The 23,216-nt window shown below is 37.3% G+C and overlaps 1 protein-coding gene across 2 annotated transcripts in view; it reads left to right on the top strand.

Moving 5' to 3' along the window:
* LOC134538434 (outer dynein arm-docking complex subunit 3) overlaps positions 1-23,216 on the top strand; it is a 53,324-nt gene that overhangs the window by 10,006 nt on the left and 20,102 nt on the right. For both annotated transcript variants that reach the window (XM_063379761.1, XM_063379769.1), the window contains exons 5-10: positions 2,455-2,640; positions 3,703-3,818; positions 9,773-9,957; positions 12,050-12,227; positions 12,671-12,815; positions 18,153-18,305. In XM_063379761.1, the coding sequence (XP_063235831.1) occupies positions 2,455-2,640; positions 3,703-3,818; positions 9,773-9,957; positions 12,050-12,227; positions 12,671-12,815; positions 18,153-18,305 (963 nt within the window). The remainder of the gene's footprint in view (positions 1-2,454; positions 2,641-3,702; positions 3,819-9,772; positions 9,958-12,049; positions 12,228-12,670; positions 12,816-18,152; positions 18,306-23,216) is intronic.

Here is a 23,216-nt window from a genome sequence, read left to right as displayed (position 1 = left end):
TATTATAAATTTATTTAAAATCACTTGTAACAAACTTATAGTTTAAGAAACTAAAAAATTTATGATTTTATCATTGACAGAACTAAAAATAAAAAAAAAATAAAATTTTAATTAAAGTTTTTTGTCCAACAACTAAATAATGCTCCTCAACTCTGTATAACTAAAAGCATAGGGTGCTGTCTTTATTAATTTCGTAATGACTATATCCTAAAATGAAAGGTAGAAAATGTAAGACAATTGATATTCAGGACTCCATTAATAATTTTAAGTTCATTATTGTTATTAAGTTCATATAGTCATTTTCGCTAATGACAATAGCCTAAAATTTTTGAATAGACTATATCGTAAAATTTTTGTATTGACTATATTCTAAAATTATGAAAAGAAAATCTGTTACAAATCATATTGTTTTAAATAATATAAATTTTAAAACAAATGATATCAAGCACCCTACGCTTTTAGTTATACGGAGTTGTGGAACATTATTTTGCTGTTGGACAAAAAACTGAAATTGAAATTTAATTTTTTAATTTTTAGTTTATTCATGATAAAAGCAGGTTTTTTTTTTAGTTTCTTAAACTACAAGTTAATTACAAGTGATTTTAAATCAATTTATATTATAACATCTGACATTGTTTATAAAAGTTTTTTCTACTAAACAAGTAATTATTTAATGTTTTTTATGAACATAAAGATGAATTTTTATGTCAGTCCTAGCATGAACTGAAAGCATGAAATCATGTGATATACATTTATGTATTAACCGTTCATATGTAGCCTTCCTCTTGAAACTCTTTACTTAAACTTCTTTCTAAACCAGTTTAATATTTTCTTCTTCTTCTTCTTCTTCTTCTTCTTCTTCACTTCTTCGATATCATTGTTTATGGTAGAATTAAATATGTTGTGTATATATGATAATGTTTTGCTGCAGTTTCATTCATCATACTTTGATTACATTGTGTGTAGAATTAAAAATTTATAGATGATAGGTATCTGGAAGTAAAGAGAGTTTAGATTTACATTTTTAAATTAAAAGTTGATAAATAATAATTAATGTAGAATAATTTTATTTTTTTTGCAAGAGTTCAGAGTTGTGTTTGGAAGTATTTTTTCTTCCTTGCTTAGTAATTTACATCTAAAGATAATTTTGTTGTTTATCTGCAGAACTGTGATGTACACCAGGGATGGTAAACATTTAGTTAATCAAGCGTGCTTGCAAAAAAAATAAACGAGCCAATTTGTATTGTGTATGTTCAACAAGCCTACTCCCACCTCTAATTTTACACTGTTTTGGTTTGACCTAGAACATAAACAGTAGGAATATTTTATTACTGATATCACAGCTCTCATTTATAGTGTTCTTACGAGTTGGAAAGACAGGTTTGAAAATTATAGTCCAATTAATTAATTAATTACTAATATTTACACTAATAATTAAATTACAACAACTTTAAAGGTCTGTCCACAAATTAATCACTTCTTCTTTCAGTTCACAGTTCACTCTCCGCTTTGGAGCTCGGCTCGACAGTGGCTCTCCCTACTGCTCGTCTCTTGCAATGCACCTCTGTCTCAACACACTGTCCTCACTAGTCACTCGACCAAGCCACAATAAAGTTCTCCGATAAATCAGTCTATGCACTCGAAGCCCATTGCCTGTCATCTAGTTATCACTCCCTAAGGGGTCACTCATCCTCTTCACTTCAATCTCCACTCCACTGGCTCGGAGGCTGGTGTCGCAACCTTTACAGCCCCTCTTTGACGTGTCGCCTCATCAGGGTCGACCAGATGCCCGAAGCTCCCAGAGCAATGATGTCCTAGTAACGCCACTCCACGCGGTAGCCTCTGGAAGCCCGCAGAACCCTCCAGGGAGGCTCAGAGTCGATGAAAAAGCGCGGGGGAAGGAGGGTAGCGAGGCCGAGCCGCTAAATCCCCAAGGAATGTGCCACGTGTCACCATGCCCCATTCGGGTCAGCGGACTCACCTCGTGTATGCCCACAACAGTATGTACAAAATGTCTACATGTCACAAAATTCACGAAAAAGAAACAAAACTGAAGAACTGGTGGAAGTTCCTATATAAACAGCAAATTTTAATTTACAGCAGCTTTTTACTAACTTGCATTTTTTTGTTATGTCTCACTTCAGTTTATATTCGCACATTAAATATAATATAAATAGTTGAAGACTGTATATTTCATCATCTTCACTATCTCTGAAAAATGACAGTGTAGTACTAAAATTGTATTTAAAGGTCCTGAAATTGGCTCATCAGGTACTTGTAGACACAATGATGTACTATGTATAAAAATATAATTATCAAATTGACTTCAGTGGACTTATCAGTGGAGTAGTGACTCACTGTAAGTGTGGCACGCCACTGTGGCTTGGCCCTCACTGTATCTCAGCGGAGCAAGGCAGGGAGCAGGTGCTGAGGCGTGGTTGGCGTGTGCTGCAGCAAGTGTGCTCGCTGGAGAATCAGATACACCACGTGGAGATGAACATGATGGAGGCGGAGCACATTCGCAAGAAGTACCGCGCCATCAGGACCAGCTTGCTGGAGGATGGCGTGGCTTTCGAGAGCTGCCTGCGCGGGTTGGAGCACAGCATCCAGCGACAGGACGTCGAGATCCAGCATCTGGAGGTACTCGTGCCCCGAACCTAATCCGTGTTTGATAGTGTTCTACTTTGCTCGCTCATGAGGCGATGGAACATGCAAGATTATAGTGGGCTCCTAAGCACTTGGCTGTTGGTATCAACCCTATGATCCTCGCCACAAGCATTGCACATGGCGATCACTGCCACCAAGGACCTCCTACATTATCATCATATCATAATCATCATCCGCTTCCAGCCTGCGGCCGTGTCAGCAAAATAAAATGCCTCCATCTTCCTCTGTCACTCCATTATTCCTCCTCTATTCTCTCCATTCTTGTCCTCTTTCCTGCTCTCCTTTAAATATCTGCTCTTCCCACTTCCTCCTTGGCTTTCTTCCTGCGTGCTCAAACGCTATCATTTTCCTAGGCAGTCTCTCGTTTCCCATTCTCTGCTAATGGTCATACCATCTCATTCTTGCTTTTTTTATGATATTATTCAAGTCCTGTAATCCTGTACTTGATTGCACCATCACATTCCTGATCCTGTCTCACCTCGTAATTGCCAGCATACTCCTCATAAACTTCATTCCTATTGCTCTGATCTTTCCAGCATCTCACTTGTGTACAGTCCAGTTTCTGTTCCGTGAGGACCTCCTACAGTAAAGAAGAAACTGCCAAGTAAAGTATTTATGCACATTGTTCCAAATTCTTAGTTTGTTTGTCTTTATTCACTGGACATTGAAATTTATGTTTTTTCCTACCGAGCATAGATGTGCAATGGTAAAATGCTGAACTTGGAAGGGCCTGGGTTGATATCCTGATCATTCATCCTGATTATGATTAGTCATGTTTTTTTTTAAAATCACTCCAGGAAACTAATGAGATGGTTCTTGACACATGGCAGATTACTTCCAGTACCCACGAGTTGTTAATTTGTACGTCTGTCTGTAGTGACCTCGTTATTGATGAGACATAAAACAGAAATAAATAATAGGAAGGTGTTTTATGCCAAAGAAATGATAGTATAAATACTGGCCCAAAAAAAGACTGTTGCTTATCCTTCGAAGAATTTGTGGTTCTAGTAGTTGGTTTGGTGTTGACTTTTCCAGAAAATAAATAATGAAGCACTGGACTTGCGAGATGTGACGAAGAGTACCCTCTCCAAACAGGAGATGAGTGCTCTGAACGCGGGGAGAGCGAGAGAGAGGCAGCTTCAAGACTTCAGGCAAGTTGTTATGCACGCTCATACTTCTGTGTGATGCCTGCTGCACCTCTGGTGATGTTTTAACTGGCGTCCCATGGTACGTATGTGCCAGATGTAGGTCCTCCTGAACTATGTAGTCCACTCCTTGTTTATTGCATTTTTGTACAAATTTGTACAATCCAGTGGTGTATCTAAGGGAGCGGTAATGGCTATTTCTCTTCCCCCTGTAACCCTCCTAAGCCTTAAAAACAACTGGAGAGATATTATCTTTAAAAGATTTGTGCAATGGGAGTGCATGACTTGATGTAAGTATTTGGACATACGCCATTGCTAAGAACTTTTTCTGTTGAAGAAAAACTAATAAATAAAATAAATAAATAAAAATACTCAAAAAAAGACAAAAAACACACAAAACTAAGCAAACAATTGCTGTTGTCAACAAGGATATGAACACCACAAAATATTCCGAAACAGGAATATGGTCAGCAAACAAAGAAAAACAAAGAAAAATGTACTAAGAGAACGAAAAAATCCCCACAAATGATGACAACACAAAAATATTGAAACCAAAAATAATTCAGCACAACAGTTGAAGCGAGACAAAAAACATGACAAAACGAAAAGACAAACAAATACAATAGTTTTACCTAAACAGAAACAAGCGACGTTTCGGGAACTGCTATCTGCTCCCGTCCTCAGGCAGAGACGCACATGGTACGGAAACACAGGTGCACACAGGGTCGCACCTGTGTTTCCGTACCATGTGCGTCTCTGCCTGAGGACGGGAGCAGATAGCAGTTCCCGAAACGTCGCTTGTTTCTGTTTAGGTAAAACTATTGTATTTGTTTGTCTTTTCGTTTTGTCATGTTTTTTGTCTCGCTTCAACTGTTGTGCTGAATTATTTTTGGTTTCAATATTTTTGTGTTGTCATCATTTGTGGGGATTTTTTCGTTCTCTTAGTACATTTTTCTTTGTTTTTCTTTGTTTGCTGACCATATTCCTGTTTCGGAATATTTTGTGGTGTTCATATCCTTGTTGACAACAGCAATTGTTTGCTTAGTTTTGTGTGTTTTTTGTCTTTTTTTGAGTATTTTTATTTATTTATTTTATTTATTAGTTTTTCTTCAACAGAAAAAGTTCTTAGCAATGGCGTATGTCCAAATACTTACATCAAGTCAACTGGAGAGATAACAGAAAAATAATTTACTCCATGGTTTTGTCAAAAATGTTTTAAACTATCTTTTTATTTTATTCCATCAAAAACCATTCAGTTATCCCCCTTCGCCCCATCCCACAATCTAAGCTGGGTTCCTGGCAGAGATATTGGAAAATCAGGATGTCCTGAACATGTTTAATATTTCAAAGAAAAACGAGATGTGGCCTGTGAAATCTAATTACTTCATGTAAAAAGTGTTATTATTTTCTAGATTAACATCAAATACATAGCAAAGGTTAGCAGCATACAGAACAACAAAAAATAAATAATAATTGTTATATGAAGTTGCAATAATACATAATGTACTAATCATTTTTTACAACTATCTTGTGCATTTTTAAAGTTCAAACCTTAAGATACTGAACTGAAGATAAAGTCATGTGATTGAAAATATAATTTTAAGATTTCTTAGTGATATTGCTTCCTCCCGAGAGGGAAAACAAGGGATTGAGTTTAGAGTCAACACAAAAAACTGTATTGTGAGAGTCGCACATTTTATTAACAGCAAATAAATATTGAACAATTTCAAACATGTTAAACTCGAGCACTCATATGATCTTGTAAACATGGTCATTCTGTCTTTAATATTCAAGCTCGCGTGCAGCATGGGGCTATCAACAAAAAAATTTCAAAGATAACAAGAAGTCATAAACTAACCTTAACAGAGCACAAACAAGGCAATTGAAAAAACATTCTTTTCTTATGTGAGATAAAAAGGGATGTTTAATGTTTAAATATTTAATGTCTGCTAAATTCACAATACATAACTATCAACTCTAAACGTGCTTGAACATTAAAAAGAGCAAGGTAGAGCGAGAGGAATTTATTGGTGAAAAAAAAATTAATATAACTTGCTCATACACAGATATTTAAACCAACAAATTATTTACAATATTAAGATTGCCTCAAATAATTATAATGTGTATAATACGCCTTGAGGGTGAACGTGGTTTCAAATGCTAACATCAACACCCAACTAATTCCATATAAACCCCTTGTGTCTGCGGGTCAAAGCCAGCCGAACACTCGCCTTAGAGTTTCTGCAGGCCGTCCTGTCCTGAGCTCGCTCGGCTAGTCATCTCTTCGTAAAAGCACACCCACCAATTAGCACTCTCCTGCCCCAACAGCACTCGAGCCGGACTTCTTTGGCGTGCTCCAAGAACACCGAGTTTCCACGACGAAAGCGACTCCGCGATGCGAAGGACAGGCCACAGCCCTCTCCATCAACTGCCAGCACGTCTGCCTCTGTCACACTTATTCCAGTTTGTTTGAACAAGTGTTCTGTCAATAGACCCATCACATTTGTACACAAATACCAGCGAAACACAATAGCTGCTGAAAAGTCTGAGGTAAATTTTAAGGAAAAAATGTCACAGTCGGTTGTCCATATACACTACCATAGCAAGTCTGCCTCAAACCAACCACCACTGATTGTTTCTCATCACGCACATAGGCCCTCGACATTGCCCTCATACTTTCTGCTCGCTACTTCCTACTCTCCCAGTGAATAAAATTTGACACACAGACAGCGAGCATTTTACTACCTCTGGTGCTTCTGGTCACTCTCACAGGGCATAAAACTGCAGAGCGACTTTTCACCAAAAAACTCGCCCAACAATTCTCCAACTCGCAACGCGAGTTGACACTTCAAGTCGCTGATGATTACCTTCTTAAATCTGTTGGTATTCACAGCATGACACTCCGGGATCCCTTGTCGACAGCTGGGCTAAGTCCGATTCCGGAGTTAAAGTTAAAAGTTCCTCTTACCAGTCACAGAGACTAAGTCCAATTTTGACGATTGGTGTGCTGTTGGGCATAGTGACATTCTTCGGGTGGTCTGGCAGGGTGGCGGCAGGACGACGTTCTTGGAAGCATGTTTCTCGTACTCCTTCACTCCCTCTCTCTGTTTGCTGTGCCCAGGTCGGGTCTATATATACCCCTCTGGTGAGCTTCCCCTTTGTTCCTGAATGAACCAAGTTGCGAGTTTCTCCTTCTTCCACTGGGAAGAAAGGAGGGGCAATAAAGTCATGTGACCAGTCATGTGGCCACCCTCACCACTCCACTGTCTCAGCCGAGGTGCGCGAAACATGATGACTTGCCGGGAGGACAGGCCACCTGCAATACGCAGATTATCGATGGTAGTAAGATCATCCAGGGGCAAACAAAGTCCAGTCCAAGAATAACCTTACATTGTGGGCCGCGAATAACAACCACAACAACAACATTTTGAAGGTAAACTTCTTTACAGCCGGTAGAGTAAGTCGAGGCAATGTCGTCATCATAGCATAATCGGGAAGAGGAGTGGTTTTAACTGTATTGTTATGTGGCACCATTTTTGTTCACTTGCACGTCTGTGGCGACACCGAACCTTGTGGCTGCGTGTACGGCAATTGCTAGAGCCAAGATTTTATGGTGTTTTAAAAATGCAAATTTCATTATTAAAAATAGTGAATTTCGACTTTATCGTCATTAAAAATTAAAATACATGTTTAATTTAAAACCCAATTATGTTGATCTGTTGCTTCAACATTTCAGGTAGGATACTTAAAAGTGTACATAAAACAATCATATATATATATCTGTGTCTGTTTCTGAGTGTGTGTGTGTGTGTGTGTGTGTGTGTGTATGTATGTATGAAAGTTAAACAACAAACTGCAACTAAAACATTCACTAAGTTCCTTAGTTTATGAAGAAGTTATAAAAATAAAACTTAAAAGTACATTTTTTTAACTGCAATGTCTAAAGCCAATTTCTTTTACTATTAATATTGGTTCGATTTACCGCTGGTTCGTAAAGGATAGCCCAATTAAAGATTTGATTACACTACACAGTTTTATTGATGGCCACTACTTATGTCACTTACAATTAATCTTATAAAATTGCCAAATAATCAATTGCACTAAAAAAATGTTGCTTCCTCCAGTCACTCGTTTCTCTCAATCCACGCGCCTCGCTGGGCCGCACCTTTGGCGTAACTCTCGCCGTAGCACCCCTCGTGGTCCTCCGTTGCAGGACTCCGTCGCCGCCGTCGCACTTCCCCTTCCTTGAGATCCCACTCGACGCCTCGCTCGGAACTTTGGTGCGCCCGCGACACTATCGCCCGGAACTGAACTCTTCGTCCAGGGACTTCGCCACTCTATCGTCCCAAAACTCCGCCGCGGGAAAACTCCCGACTTTACTGAACTCCTGCCCTGGAACCTTCGTCCAAGGACTTCGCCACTCTGCCGCACCTGCGGCACTATCGCCCCGTAAACTCCGCCGCGGGAAAGCTCCCGCCTTAACTCTCACTGAACTCCGACTCCGCTCCTGAGGCCGACGTGCTCTTTTTATATATCAGCCGTCACTTCTGGAACTCACGAGTGCGGCCGGGGCCAGTCGCGTCATTCCATGCCGACACAACGGCAGAAATCTCTCGAAACACGTGTCGGCGGCTCGCGTAACTCCGCAGCTGTCCGGTGTCAGTAATGTGTCAAAGGCAGGGCGCCGTGCTGGGAGTGGTGGGAAGGAGGGAGGAAAGTGACAATCCTTGTTATCTTCCAGGCGCGCGCGGCACATATCATGTTGCGGTAGTCGCCAGCCAGCTCTGCACCTGCACGTGTCATGGCCTTGTTCACGTTCTTAACAATATTAATCAAAACATCAATATACAGTGTTAAAAGCCCAAACCCATTATACTTATACGTTTACTTGTGATATTTCTCTGTAGGCCTTTAGCTATGTCTATATAGTATCAGCTATAGACTGCTTTATTTACTTTGAAAAAGTATAATGTAGTATAAACTAAAGCTAAGTATAAACTAAATTAATATTTTTACTTAGGACATAATATTATATGTTTTTGAATACAAGTCTAAATAAAATATACATGAAAATAATTTTATATTTTAATAAAAAAAATGAGGTAATTAAGGCAAATTTTTTAATTTGGTTTTTTGCCTTGACAACAACTGTTGTGTTTGGCGGTGTATTGACTTCAATTTCGCTGTTATCACTATTCACCATATAATCTTGCTTCTAGCAATTACGCAGTACAAACATTATTCTGGAGCCTTTTAATACTACTAGAATTGAATTTTCAGGCTTGTATAAATTAGAAAACAAGTAACTTACACACAACTTGTAATTGTACTGTACTAGTTTTAACACGAAAGCCTCTCAAATCATATTTTTAGCTGCTGAAGTTACCTGCTGAAAATACAGATGGCACACGCAATGCTGCCTGCAATGCCAAAATGAGCTGATGTAGAACTACCAACATTCTATGAAGTTTCCTGTGGTGGCCACTAGAGATGACCAGTATTTAGAACTGTTATGAAACAGTAACTATTTCATTACGTTGCTGTGTTTCTGAAACTGGTTATCTTCAACTCTTTAGCACCCCACATGACTAGTGATCAAATATGATGACCTCTGGTTCTATCACTAGATTTCGCGATCTGTGCGTTTCTCTTGTGCAAGACCTGATTAAAAAATAATTTTTTTGACATTAACAATCATGATCTGACACATTAACAGACAAAACAGAGTTATTATATTTTATCATAACATATTTCTTCTATTAATCCATTATTATTTGTGCTATTGACAATTGTTATGTCATATGGAAAACATTCTCTTTTCACAGATCTTGCTATCAATAGTATTGATTCGTGTTTTTTTTTTTAAAACGGAACTGTGGATACCAACTTTTTCCTAGACACAGTTCTCGGGTATCAAAAATCCGTATAGGAGCGAGTATGTTATGCTGTGCCCGTGCCAGGCTGCGGGTGGAGGAGCGCAGACAGGAGCTGGAGCGGCTGGAGCGACGCATCTTCCCCGCGGGCCGTCCCATGATGCACCACGACTCGGGCAGCTCGCACAGTGGCTCCCGCCCGGGCACGGAGCAGGCCGACCGGCTCACGGACGAGCTTGAGAACGCCTTCATCCTGCTGAAGGAGGCGACAGGCACGTGGCTGGCGTTACGGCAGGGTTCGCACGGACCGTCTAGGAGTGTCGTCAAAACCTGGAAATCACAGGGAAATTGACCAAATCGTGTTATTATTTTTGAATACTAGTACCAGTGTGTATTTTAATCACAGAGAACAATGTATGAATCAACTGTGTATTAATTTAATGATTGGAAGCACGATCAAATGTTGATTGTTTTTTACCGTGTTACAATCGGTAATGTATTGTTTAAAAGTTTGATGAAGTTTAGTGGTTTTATATCACGGATTGGCAGCAATGGTTGCACAGCCAGTGGCGTCCCTTTGTGGGGCCCTGGACCACTTACTTCTGCGGTACCTTAAATATTTTGGACAGGGGCCTTTTTTGGGTGGGGGAGGGGTTTTCAGAATATTCCCTAGACCTAGAGAGTAGTGCATTTAAGGAAGCCTCCCTTGGAAAAATTGGAAAAATAATCTCTTTAAAACAACGTTTTTCAACAAACTTGGAACTTAAATTTTGACGATGTTTTGGCTTAAGAAATTTTGATATACTTTCCTGATAAATTAATAATGGGTGAATTATATAAATAATATCAGTCAATGTCTGTGTAATCGTGTCATTACATGAGGCAATAAAATCTTTGAAGGTTTTTATAATGCAAAACCATGAAAATTGAATTGAAATCGGAATGTATCGTTCAGCACTTTGAATTACATAGTGTTAACAATTTAACACTTCCTTTTCCCATTAATATTAATAATTTTTTATATAAAGATAGACAAAGAAGGAAACCAAATATGAAAATGGGTGGCACGGGGCCCTGTGCTTGGCATTGATGGACATGATGACAGTGCAAACTGTGTTGTGCGGGAAAATGTTCAGTGGGCAGTGTGGTTGAAATGTGTTTTGATAAGTATTTGTAGTTACATGAATGTAAACTTGCAAGACTGATTGATAAGACAGGGAAAATGGGTAAGCTCGGAGAAATGGTCTGGAGTAAGAGTGTCCAGCTCATTCCCTGGCAATCACGAGCAGCGAGCTTGTGGCTTGGAGACAACTGAGGGCTCGTTGTCTTGACACTTGGCCTGGTCTGTAATGTCGAGACGTCACTCTGTGAGCACTGCGTGTTGTGTCTCAGTACAGATTGTCGCCCAGTACAAACAAAACCTTATCAGTTGGGACAAGATTATATGGTGGATTGCGATAAAACTGAAATAACATGAAAAACATGTAAAAACACAGCATAACATTGAAATACAAGTTAGTACACCATATATCTCTGAAATGCAAATTATATCATGGAATTAAGTAGCATTTATCCAAAACTTAATTCATCTGTAAAAAAAAGTAATCCCTTAATGTTTAAAAATTCAAGGAAAGTCATTTCCGGATTGTACCAAAGTGCATGAATAGGAAAAATTAATATAATGTGTTTTATTGTGCATTATTGTGCATTTCTTATTAAATCAATTTTAAACCACAAATGCTCAATAATTTAATTTATTGGTCTGAGTGTATCTGTTTTAGAACAATTTGTAACAAATTATTTTATTGTAAAAATGCAGCATATTAATTTTACCCCTATTTTGGTAGAGTTACAAATCAGCTTTTATAAAAATAAAAACAATAACTCTGAAATCCTGTTTTAAAAATAAAATTGGACTAAAAATAAAACCATAAAATCTTGTCTCTAGTTGTTAAGCCATTTACTTTTTGAAGTAAACCTTCTCTACAGCTGGGAGGGTAAGTTCAGGCTTAACAAAGCACAACAAAAAAAGTAAAACTGCAACACTGGTGTAGAGGGGGAAGGAGAATAATGATTAAAGTAGAATGTCAGAAAACTGTGAAACTATTTGCAGGTTTCTTTCCTTGCCTTTGTTCTGGTTGTGAACTTGCATATTGAATACTTTGTTTTATCGTGTAAGTAGTGGGTTAATGGAAAACTGAAGTTTTACTGCTAACGTGTGTGGCTGCCATTAGCACATTTCTTTTGGTTTGACTGGTTGTGTCGTGCCACTCACATAGCTCTCTAACTCCTCGGGCATCCAGTGGTTTGCCCCGAGAGCAACAGCCGTGCCGTGCGGGTCACGAGGGATGTCCGTGTGCGCAGGAGAGACGGAGACGGAGCAGGTGCTGCGCAGGTTCCTGTCGCAGCGCGAGACCCACACACGGCTCTCCTACCTCAAGAACATCACGGAGCAGGAGAAGCTCCGGCTCGAGAAGCGCCGGGAGTACATGATGGCTGATCTCGAGGCCTTCAAGTTCGCGGAGGTCAAAGACAAGGAGCAGTGCGTATCAGTCGCTGCAGTCGTTCCTTTCCTCCCGCTGCTGGGCTCTTGCTGGCCGTGGTTAACTAGCTGAAGTGCACGGCATTGCACGGGCTTCAGGCAGGGTGAAGAGATTTCATTTAAAGAGGTCGGAGTAGTTTTTTTTTCTTTCAAAATCTGAGGTAGACAGTGATTGTCATCATATTTTGGTCCAAGGTCAACTTTCCAAAATTTTTCGAAGCTGAAATTTTGTTAGAAAAGAAACAATCAAACAAATTTCCTGTATTAAAAAAAATATATATATATATAGACTAATTGCATGCACAAAAATGCCTCTAATAGTATATTTCATCTACAAATTTTTTTAACATTTTTATTCAATTGAAGTAAGACTGTTGCATGCATAATATTAATGTTAGAAGCTGATATGAAGTTAATGAATGTGGTTCCTGTGTGTGTGGCAGGAGCATTATGGAAATGGAGATCCTGAAAAAGCAAATAGAGGAAGAGAGGCAAAATAAAGCTGCAATTGATAATGCAGCTCAAAAAATTACAGGAAAGCTATCCGAGATACGAATCATACTATACTCATTCTGCAAGAAGCTGCAGGTAATGTAGCAAACAATTCACTGATCACACCCAGGGCATTCAATTAACTGAACTGTACTTGTAAATTTCTGATGATTCAACAGCAGTTTCTCTAACTTTTAGCTCTGTAGTTTAACAATAACTATAAACCTGCAAAATTCTGGTTATTTCGTGGCACTATGCCAAGTTGCGGGCAGATGCTACCTTTATTTTGAATGCATGAGGTTGGATCATGTGGATTTTCGTTACTTTCTCTGGCTTCCGTATTTCAGCGCATGTCAAAGACTAATGACGTAGAGACATAATTCTATGGATTTTTTGTTTTTAAAACAAAGTAATTTGGTGTATTTTTTTTTATAGTAAAAATTGTTTAGTTATACTTACTCCACCAAAATAAAGGTAAAAGTTATATGCTGCAGTTTTATGGTAAAATAATTTTTAACAAATTGGTCCAAAACTGATGTATTCTGAACATTAAAAATAAATTAAATTAATTTTCTGATCCATACACTTTGGTACAATCTTTTATCTGTAAATAATAACATTCTCTTTTAACTTCAAACATCATTAATCAAACATTTTTTTGTGATTTGAAATAATTTTTGGTTAAATGCTACTTAATTCCTTGATATAACTTGCATTTCAGTGCTATGTGGTGTTTAGTTATGGTTTTCTGTGTTATATCGTTTTATCACAATTCACCATATAATCTTGTCCCTACAATTAGCCAATGAAAAACAATTGAATCCATTTTAGATTGTATCTAAATAATGTCTGTACACGTAAAACATTTTCGGCACTCTTCAAGGATGTTGAAAAATAAGAGAACATTGCACCCAGGTTCTGTTCGTATTCCTGTGCTCAGTAACAGTGTCAGTGTGTGCATATCTGTGCGTTTAGTGCGGGAAGAGTGTATTCATAGTAAGATGGAACATTTTTCTCAGAATGGATACTATCAATAATTATAATAAGTTTTAATAATTTAATAATTTTACAATTTTTTTATTTGTCCAAGATAATAAAATAGTGTCTTTTGAGAGTATTATTACGAAATAAAAAAAAAATCACAATTCTAAACACCAATTTCACATAATCTATTTGTACCAGTATTATCACTTTTAATAACAAAGAATCCCAGGAATTATATGCTATAGATAAACAGAGCCAAAATTTGTAATATTAAATGACAAAAAAGATTTGTTGCCAAACTGGTGGAAACTAAGATGGTGTCTTTCAAATATGTTTCCTTAGAAGTAAAAATTAAATATCATATGTTGCTCCTGATAAAATACAAGAGAATGTATTTTTGAATTCACATTCCAAAATTTTCTTTGAAAAATAACATTTTTAAGGTTCTTAAAAAATTTTCATTTTATTATAAAATTGCATGTAAAACTTTTGTGCTCTATGGGTATATCTGGCAACAGAGCACACCAAAACAGGGACAGTGCCAATAGCATGTTGCTCTGGAAAAAGAGAGTAAATGACTATGTAATTGCGTACTCCAAACTAAGGATGAGAGACGCTATGAAGGATGCGTTTTTTCTGTTAGAGTATTTTTGTTTTCGTAAGAAGTCACTGTACTTTAAATCAGCGAGTCATGAAATACGAATAGTTAGTCTCCAAATTTTTGTCGTTAAGGATAGGCATTTTGAAAATGCTGTGGCCTGAACAAGTTCAGCTAATCTGGTCACTGACAGTCTTGGCTGTCAGCAGCTACTCAGGATTAACTGAAACATAGCCATGCTTAAAACTGCTCCAACTGACATAGTTTCCAATATTAACGCTTTCTCTGGAGCACAAACTGAGAGGTCTACTTGTTTTGGTTGATGAACACAGAGTTATTCAGGGTGGGGATAACCACCCCCCTCCCCTCCTGTACTTAAGGGCAGAGCTAGGAACCAAAGCTGCCATCTTGGTTTTGAGGTTTCATCAATTTTGAAGGATTTTGTTTTTATTAATGAAATTTTGGCTTCATTTAAACAGAGTCATTATTTAATGGACTGGCTAAAGTTAAAATTGACTGACTGCTGTTGATAATTTTTCTTGTGAAGTCATTGGCATTTAGTATTAATTTCATTCTTGGGAATGAGTACTGCTGTAATAATATTATCTAAAGGGATAAGATTATTTGGTGAATTGTGAATAAGACTGAACTAACACTGCACAGCATGACAGTAGAACATATAACACTGCAATGCAAGTTAATATACCATTTTGCACCGAAATGTAATGAAAAACATGAAATCTAACAGCACTTTAACATTCAACTCAAATGTTATCTTTTATTATAAAATAAATTAATGTACTGTAATTTACTTAATTTAATGAATTGGAAAGAAATTACTATTATTAAGTTGTTTGATCTTGCACTTTATATTTAACACTTTGTATGTTTTATATTAATGACATTGGCACATTTTTAAACATACAAAAATTGCAAATCATTTTTATTTTTGTGAGTAGCTCTGTTTTAGACATGCTTATTACCCACCAATGATCTTATCATGTAAGTGCATCATGAGACTTATTTTGGTCAAATAAGTATGGTATTAAGGAATTTTTTTGTTTCATATTTTTTGAATATTTCAAAGTTTTTGATATATAAAGACAAGGTATAAAAATAAAACAGAATAATAACACAGAAATCTGTTTTAAAATGAAATTTACCCAAAAATAAAACCATAAAATTATGTCAATATTCACTATGTTATAGTTTTTTAAAAACCTCTTAGCATGTTTTCTTTGCCTAGACAAACACAAATTGTTAAGACCTATTAGGCGCAGTGCACACCAGAGCGATACAATAGACGATGGACGATGCGATAAACGATACGATACGCGTCGCGACGTGAATACGACATGGTTCCATGGAATGTGTGGCAACTATATGGAAGCAACGTAAGTAGGTGCACACTAGCGCGATAGCGATACCGATCGGCGTCGTATCGTGGAGGCTACACAGCGTGCTGGTCGCGCCAGGCAACAGTATCGCTTCGTGTTCCCTTCACGAAACATGGCGGGTTCGCAGGAGGATGTTGTTGCGATGATTGCATTTATCAAACATGTAGAAAACAAGCCTTGTTTGTGGAACTACACCCTCAAAACGTATTCTAGGACAGATGTGACTAGTTTGGCATGGAAAAACATAGCAGAAGAAATGAAAGACACAGGTAAATGACCCATCAGGGTCAGGAAAAACAAAAAAAACCATTACCTTGCAGCACATCTTGCTTTCCTCCGTCCCTATATGAAGGGAACGACTACGTCAGGGAATGCAACCGTACAAGAAGGGGATCACGACGAGGATTCAGAAAATCGTCATGCATGGCAGATAAACAGTGATTTACAACAATCAACAGATAGTGTCATGGAAGAATCATTGGGTATGCCAGAGGGTACACATTAAGATGTGGATTTTGAAATTCTTCAACAACCCCACGTGTCAAAGAAGAGGAAAGTGGTAACCCCTACACACGACATGGACAAAGCATTTGTTGAATGGCTTGCCTCGAAAAAAGAAGAAAGAACTAGGAAACTGGAAAACGAAAGCGAATGAAATGATTCTGACTGGCTGTTTTTAAGGTTGTTGCTACATGGTTTCAAGAAACTGGATGACAGGCGCAAAAGAAATCATAAAGCGAACTATATTCTCCAGCTTAACGAACAGTTGAATGATGCTGAGAGAGAAGCATCAGGCATGTTTTCTTCACAATGTGATCCGTCTGCTTACAGTACTCCACATGAGATACATTGTCCTATTCCAACCACTGTACTCTCAGCCAACAACGTTCACACAGTTTCACACACTGATTGTTTACCCAATAACATCGACACAGTTTCATTAACTGTATTGCGTTAACATTTGTGTGATGCAAGCAGTGTTTTTTCTTTGTTTTGACTGTATTGTATTCTGTTCTTTTTCTATACATAATAAATGAATGTATACCCTATATACCGCAACTTACTCTATGACCTCTTAATTGCTAATAACATAGTTCATTTACCTTAATGTAATAAGTAATTTCTCAGCAGGTGAAACAGCAAGCCTGTATTTAGTGTATTGGCTTCGCAGTTCCTCTGAAACTAGCTGCTCAAGAATGTGAAACGTTTCTGTGCTCATCCTATACATTTCATGAAATTTTTTTTCGTTTTGTCGGAGTTCTCGGCCAACCACAGCCGAACTATGTTTAATATTCATGACATTATACGGATGTACCCAGTGTTACTTGCCCTTTTCCATTTACAAATTTTTAGGTACCTGTAAGCCACTACAACATCCTCGTCAGAAGAACTCACCATTACAAATGAGGCCTTTATCGCTTTCTGCATTGCCTATTGCATTGCTCTGGTGTGTACCTGAGAGTTGACAAGATAAAAGTTGCGTCGCGCAAAGCGATCCCACGCTTATCGCATCGCCTATCATATTGCTCTGGTGTGCACCTCGCCTTAGCTGTTTTAGCCAAGATGTTGTCTTTCTAATCCCCCTCTTATCCCTCTAGGAGTGGTGCTGGTATTCTTGATATTATTTTTTTACTTGAAATGTAATTGCTTTTTTTTTTAGCTGGAATATTTCGATGTTATAGCTTTTCAGAAAGAAATATGTTTTCTTTTAAAACAGTGTCAACATGACTGTAAAGCATAATTAATTATTCAATATAAAACAATTAGTAACTTAATACTTCTATGGAGATTGAATGGGAACATTTATAAATTTGCAAGCATTTGTTTGTGTGTGTAAACTGTACCAACATTAGTAATGTAAAAAATGAGTGAGTACTGTACACAATCAAAGTACCAATTAATTTATTCCTGGTCATTTTGGAACAAACATCATGTTTAAGTAATTATATTCATTTAACATTCAAAGTTAAAAGAGTAAAATCTTTTTTTTAGTAGTTAAATGTTGTTTAATTTAATGATTCAATTTGCATATTGGTGTTATGAGGACCAGAAAAAAAGTTTTCATAAAGCAGGTAGAAATCTGTAAAGGTGAAAAGTCCAGAACCCACCATGTTTTGGACTACAGCCATGCCGGTTTAGCGATTTTTCGATCATCCAGCATTGATACCAAGTGTGACCCGCTAGAAAACAGGAAATGTGTTTACTGAAATAAAAATTGACAGTAACAATAAACTTTTAGTGAACTAAAGACACTGGCAGCGCAGTAATGCGACCAAGGTCAACTGTTGGATTCCACCCGTAAAAATTTATCGTAGGCAGCTCAATTGGTGCTGAGTCACAAAATGTGCCGAACCATAGAAGGCTGGATTAATTAAAGACCTTTCACTCAACTTACGTTCATACTTAATCACATTTTTCTGTGAAATTTAAAATTGTGCTTGTGTTTACTTTCAGGAGATCGAGGGTATGCCAACAATTCAAGAATCCAACGATCCGCAATCCACCTACGAGTTGATGGAGTTTCTGGAGAAAATCATCAGGCGGGCCCTCGAACTTATCGGACCCGACGAAGACTTGGACCAGAAAATTGCTTCGTTAGAGAAAAATGCAAGTAATTTGTAATTTTTTCTTTACAAAAGTCTTTAGATATTGATTCCATTCAAAGAGAAAAGTGGACTGGAACCAAAGTGAGTGAGTGAGTGAGTGAGTGAGTGAGTGAGTGAGTGAGTGAGTGAGTGAGTGTGTGTGTGTGAGTGTGTGTGAGTGTGTGTGTGAGTGTGTGTGTGAGTGTGTGTGTGAGTGTGTGTGAGAGTGTGTGTGTGAGTGTGTGTGAGTGTGAGTGTGTGTGTGTGTGTGTGTGAGTGTGTGGACTTAGGGTATCATCCGAGGACTTGCGCATAATATTTCAGCGTGGATCCGAGGACCTTTGGCAATCCGAGGACCTCCCCCAGGTCCTCGGATTAAAAGACCTCGGATTCACGCTGTTCTGTCAACCTAGTGTGTGAAAACATGATTTTTAAATTTTTTTTTGAGGTCCTCGGATAGACCGTAGAGAATCAAGTATGTAGTGTGTGTGTGTTACCACCACGTCGTGCTAGTATCGTTGTCACTTACACTCCTTTACACACGGTGTGTATCCCCTGTTTCTCAACGCTCCAAACGAGGACATTTCCCTCGAGTTTACACACATATAATACACATCTCCGTAGTGTCTAACGCTGGTTGCGAGGACGTGGTGGACGTCTCTCATTTCACACATTACGAAGCCACAGACGCATGATCCGAGGACCTTAACTGGGTGCCATTTCAGGCGTATACATGTAAGCTGTGCTACATGAACAATTCTTTATTACGCGTTACTTTACAGCCTTTATCTTACATTCAATTCATAAAATTCTTAGTAGTAATATGTAGGAATATGTATTATTAGAAATATGTATTTTTAATTTTATTTAGAAGTCATAATTACCCTAAGCCTTCGAACATGAAGATTAAAACATAAAAATAATATTTTTAAAAAACCAAACGGACCTAAAAAAAACACAAAAAAATACTATAGGTACTAGAAATCGAAAAATAAATACAATTATAATATTTTATTAAAATTATAGGTAATATGTTTGGACACGAATTTTCACATTGTAATTGTATAAACAATAAAATTGTATAAACAATATAAATACAATGTGACAGTTCTTGTCCAAACATAATTATTACCTATAATTTTAATAAAATATTATTATTGGTAGGTGCTACCCACTAATCGGTTTAAAGTCGGTGCGAAACCAAATATGTATATGTATGTATGTATATATATATATGTACCCATGTAAAATGCGGACCTATAGATTCAAACACACAAAGGTATTTACACTGTAATCAGAAGACCTTGCATTTTCTGGTGTTAAACGAAGAACTTGTAAGTATAGTGTGTTAGATGATATAAATATACCCATATGAAAAGAGGACCTATGGCTTCAAACACACATTGGTATTTACACTGCAATCGGAGGACCTTGCATATTCTGGTGTTAAACGAGGACTTGTAGGCACAGTGTGTTAATATGATATAAATATACCCATATGAAGTGCGGACCTATAGCTTCACACACACGTTGGTATTTATATTTATTATATATATTTATTTATTATATATATTTATTTACACTGCTATCAGAGGACCTTGTCTTTTCTGGTGTTAAACGAGGACTTCTAAGTGTTGTGTGTTAAGATAATATAATTATACCCATATGAATTGTGAACCTATAGCTTCAAACACATGTAGGTATTTACAATACAATCAGAGTAATTTGCATTTTCTGGTGGTAAACATGGACTTGTAGGTATCTATAGTGTGTTAGTATAATATTATTTTAAGAAGTGCAGAATTTTATTGCTTCAATCACACGTTTGTATTTACAATGCAACCAGAGGGCCTTGCATTTTCTGGTGGTAAACGAGGACTTGTACGTTGTACGAACAGTGGTTTTATATGTTATACATATGTATGTACAGGGGCGCAACAACAGGGGGGGGGGGGGGCAAGGGTAGTTTGCCCCCCCCCCCCCCTCCTCTCTGAAACCTTGAAGTGGGGGCAAACAGGGGCAAAGAAAGTGCTGTGTAATCAATTTTTAGATAATAAAACTGCTTAAATAGCACCATTTTCCACCTTGAAATGCAAATTTTCCCGGGGGAGGACCCCCCGACCCCCCGCTTCAATAGGGGGGATCGATGATTCTTTATAAAAAGGTTTATTGCCCCCCCCGCCCCTTGGAAATTTAGTTGTTGCGCTCCTGTGTATGTATATATATATGTGTATATATACACCCAAATGGTGTGTGGACGTTTTAAGTTTGTTCAATTTAGCCTACTGGATGCGGTTAAACATAAAAGTTGCAAACATTTGAATACAAGAGCTGAATTTTGCGTTTTCCTGGAATGTATAAGACGCTGTTTTACAAACGAATTTTGCCTTCTTAGTTGTTATTTCAGATTCGTGTAGTGCAGTCCATACTCGAATATTTTCGGACATTCACTGCAACCGTCTATAAACGTTTACTTTATCGCCTATGTCAGTAAGTAAAAAGTTAGGGGCATCAAATAAAGTCTTTTTTTATGCTTCTGAACGCTTTGACTTAACCAATGTTTTTTTATACTTGTGGCAATTTGCTTCCTCCCCCCCTCCTCCATCATACTGCTCATCCCTAGATAATAAATAAAAATAATTTACGTAACCTACGTTGTTTCATTAAACAAATATATTTGTTCGGAAAAAGTTTATTATTGAACAAAATATTTCTTAAGATTAATTTACCACCCCGAAAATATTTTACTGCGTGTTTCATTACGTTCATGGGAATTTGATTATAAATATGTATTTTTACGAGAAAACGTACAACACTACTTGCAATAGTTTTATAATGATGACAAATTATAATTTTTATGAAACTTGCAAATGGTATTTCAGTATCGTTTCTCACAGTGAAGTTCAAACGCAGACTGTTTTATCACGGCTTGGGAACACCGTAAGGATCACAAAGTATTCTTCCGCCTTAGCGTTGTGTCACATGTGGCCATACGTAGCGAAAACACAATATGGCCGCCTTTGAGATAATCAATTTATATGTAAGGATAAATAAACAGTTATTCAGATATTCTTGAAAAATTCTCACTTTCACGCCTTGGTAAAATAAACAGAATAACTTTGACCTAGTTTAATGTTAATGACATAGACAACGCTGTGTAGTTCTGCAAAATTACACCTATAGATACTTGTGTTTGCGTATCATAATAATATGAACTCAAATATATAACTAACTTCCATGAACGTTTGTAGGACTTGAACTAAACACATTTTTGCCGGCCTCTTTACGTATTTTATAGCAAAAGACCATTCGGGAGATGGTTTGTGACGTACTTGACGTAAGTTAGATGAGATCAGTTTTTAAAACGTTCCCATTTTATGTTCCCGGCATCAAGTGGTGAAGTGATTGATATCAACAATTCGTCGCCTGAGAATTGGGGTGTTCTATGTCCATTGAAGTCGGAACTGAGATATAAGCATTTGAAAGTTCAAATAACTATGAATAGCATGACATAGAAGAAAATTATATTGGTCTTAAATTAAGAACAAACATTTTTATGTGCGTAGACGTGTGTGGTTATAGTACAAATGAATACTAATATTAATTTCGTGTCCATCGAATAAAAAACCTAAAAAGTGGACATAGAACACTCCAATACTCAGGCGGCGAATTGTATTAACTTTGGTTTTAACAGATCAGCACGTGTTTTAAAGTAGCTTATTTATTTTGAGATATGTAGTATTTAATCACATAAAGTAACTCTTTAAAGGAGATAATAATTATTGGCTTTATGATTATTTCAACTGTCAATAATGACACCGCATGGATAACAACATCACTGCTTTCAGCCTGTGGCCGGGTCCAGAAAACATGGATGCCAATCCTAAAATATAATGTTTAACAGCTCCCGCACTAGACGGCCAAGTTGCCGTGGCCAGTTCGCCGCGACCTGAGAGTGCGTGGCAACTACTGAGAGAGCACACACTTGTCTGCGGCGGCCAGGCTCAGGCGTGTCGCTACGACTTGAAGGTGGATGCAGACCATGTCATTTGTGTGATTAGTCGCCTAGTGTGCGGGAGCTGTAAGGATGAATAACGAGAATATAAAAACAAATAACTTACCCGTGCGAATAAAACATTTTATCTTGATCAGACATCGAATAGTAATATAATAATGGGGTAGTATGTAAATGCAAGTATTTATTAATGCCAAGTATTGAAAATATAGTACCAACATATTTTGGCCGTATCGAATATTTATTTTTACACTTCTTACAGTTAAAATCGTCTTCAATAACAATGTTAGAAGTTATAATGTGATCATCGTTTACTTTTTGGCTGTATGTGCCTGATACAAACATAAATAGGCCTACCATTGAATGTACGAACTCGTGAAAAACCATGTGGTAAACAGGTTCTGGAAAATATAAACCTGCCCTTTAAGCGTCTGACCTTGTGCTTTATTAATGGTCATTGTTATGCCTTCTTTTCTTGGGAATTATTTCCTCATCATTTGGAAATACAAAGTTGTATAATAAATTGTGAGTATAATGCGGAGTCTATGAGCAAAGTTGCTGTGTAAATGCAAATCATACATTTTGATGAAGTACAATGGGAGATTTAGCGTAACGGCAAAGAAACACCTTTGAGAAATAAGTATGTGGAACTTACTTCGGTTAATTCATGCATGTAAGATTATTTATATAGCTATGACAATCTCAAAAATGGCGTAGACTTGTGACCAAAATAAGGCTTTTATAAACATGTTTTTATAATAATTTAATTCAAAACATTAATTTTTGTAAATTGTCTATTTACGTTATTAAATCATTAATTTTGAAGTTGTAAGGAAGATATGGCTAACCGACCAAAAACATATTTGAGAAACTATCTATCCATCTATCTATATATCTATCTATCTATCTATCTATCTA

The sequence above is a fragment of the Bacillus rossius genome, chromosome 1, assembly GCF_032445375.1.
Source record: "Bacillus rossius redtenbacheri isolate Brsri chromosome 1, Brsri_v3, whole genome shotgun sequence".
Taxonomy (NCBI): Eukaryota; Metazoa; Arthropoda; class Insecta; order Phasmatodea; family Bacillidae; genus Bacillus; species Bacillus rossius.
This window is presented reverse-complemented; position numbering and strand designations above follow the sequence as displayed.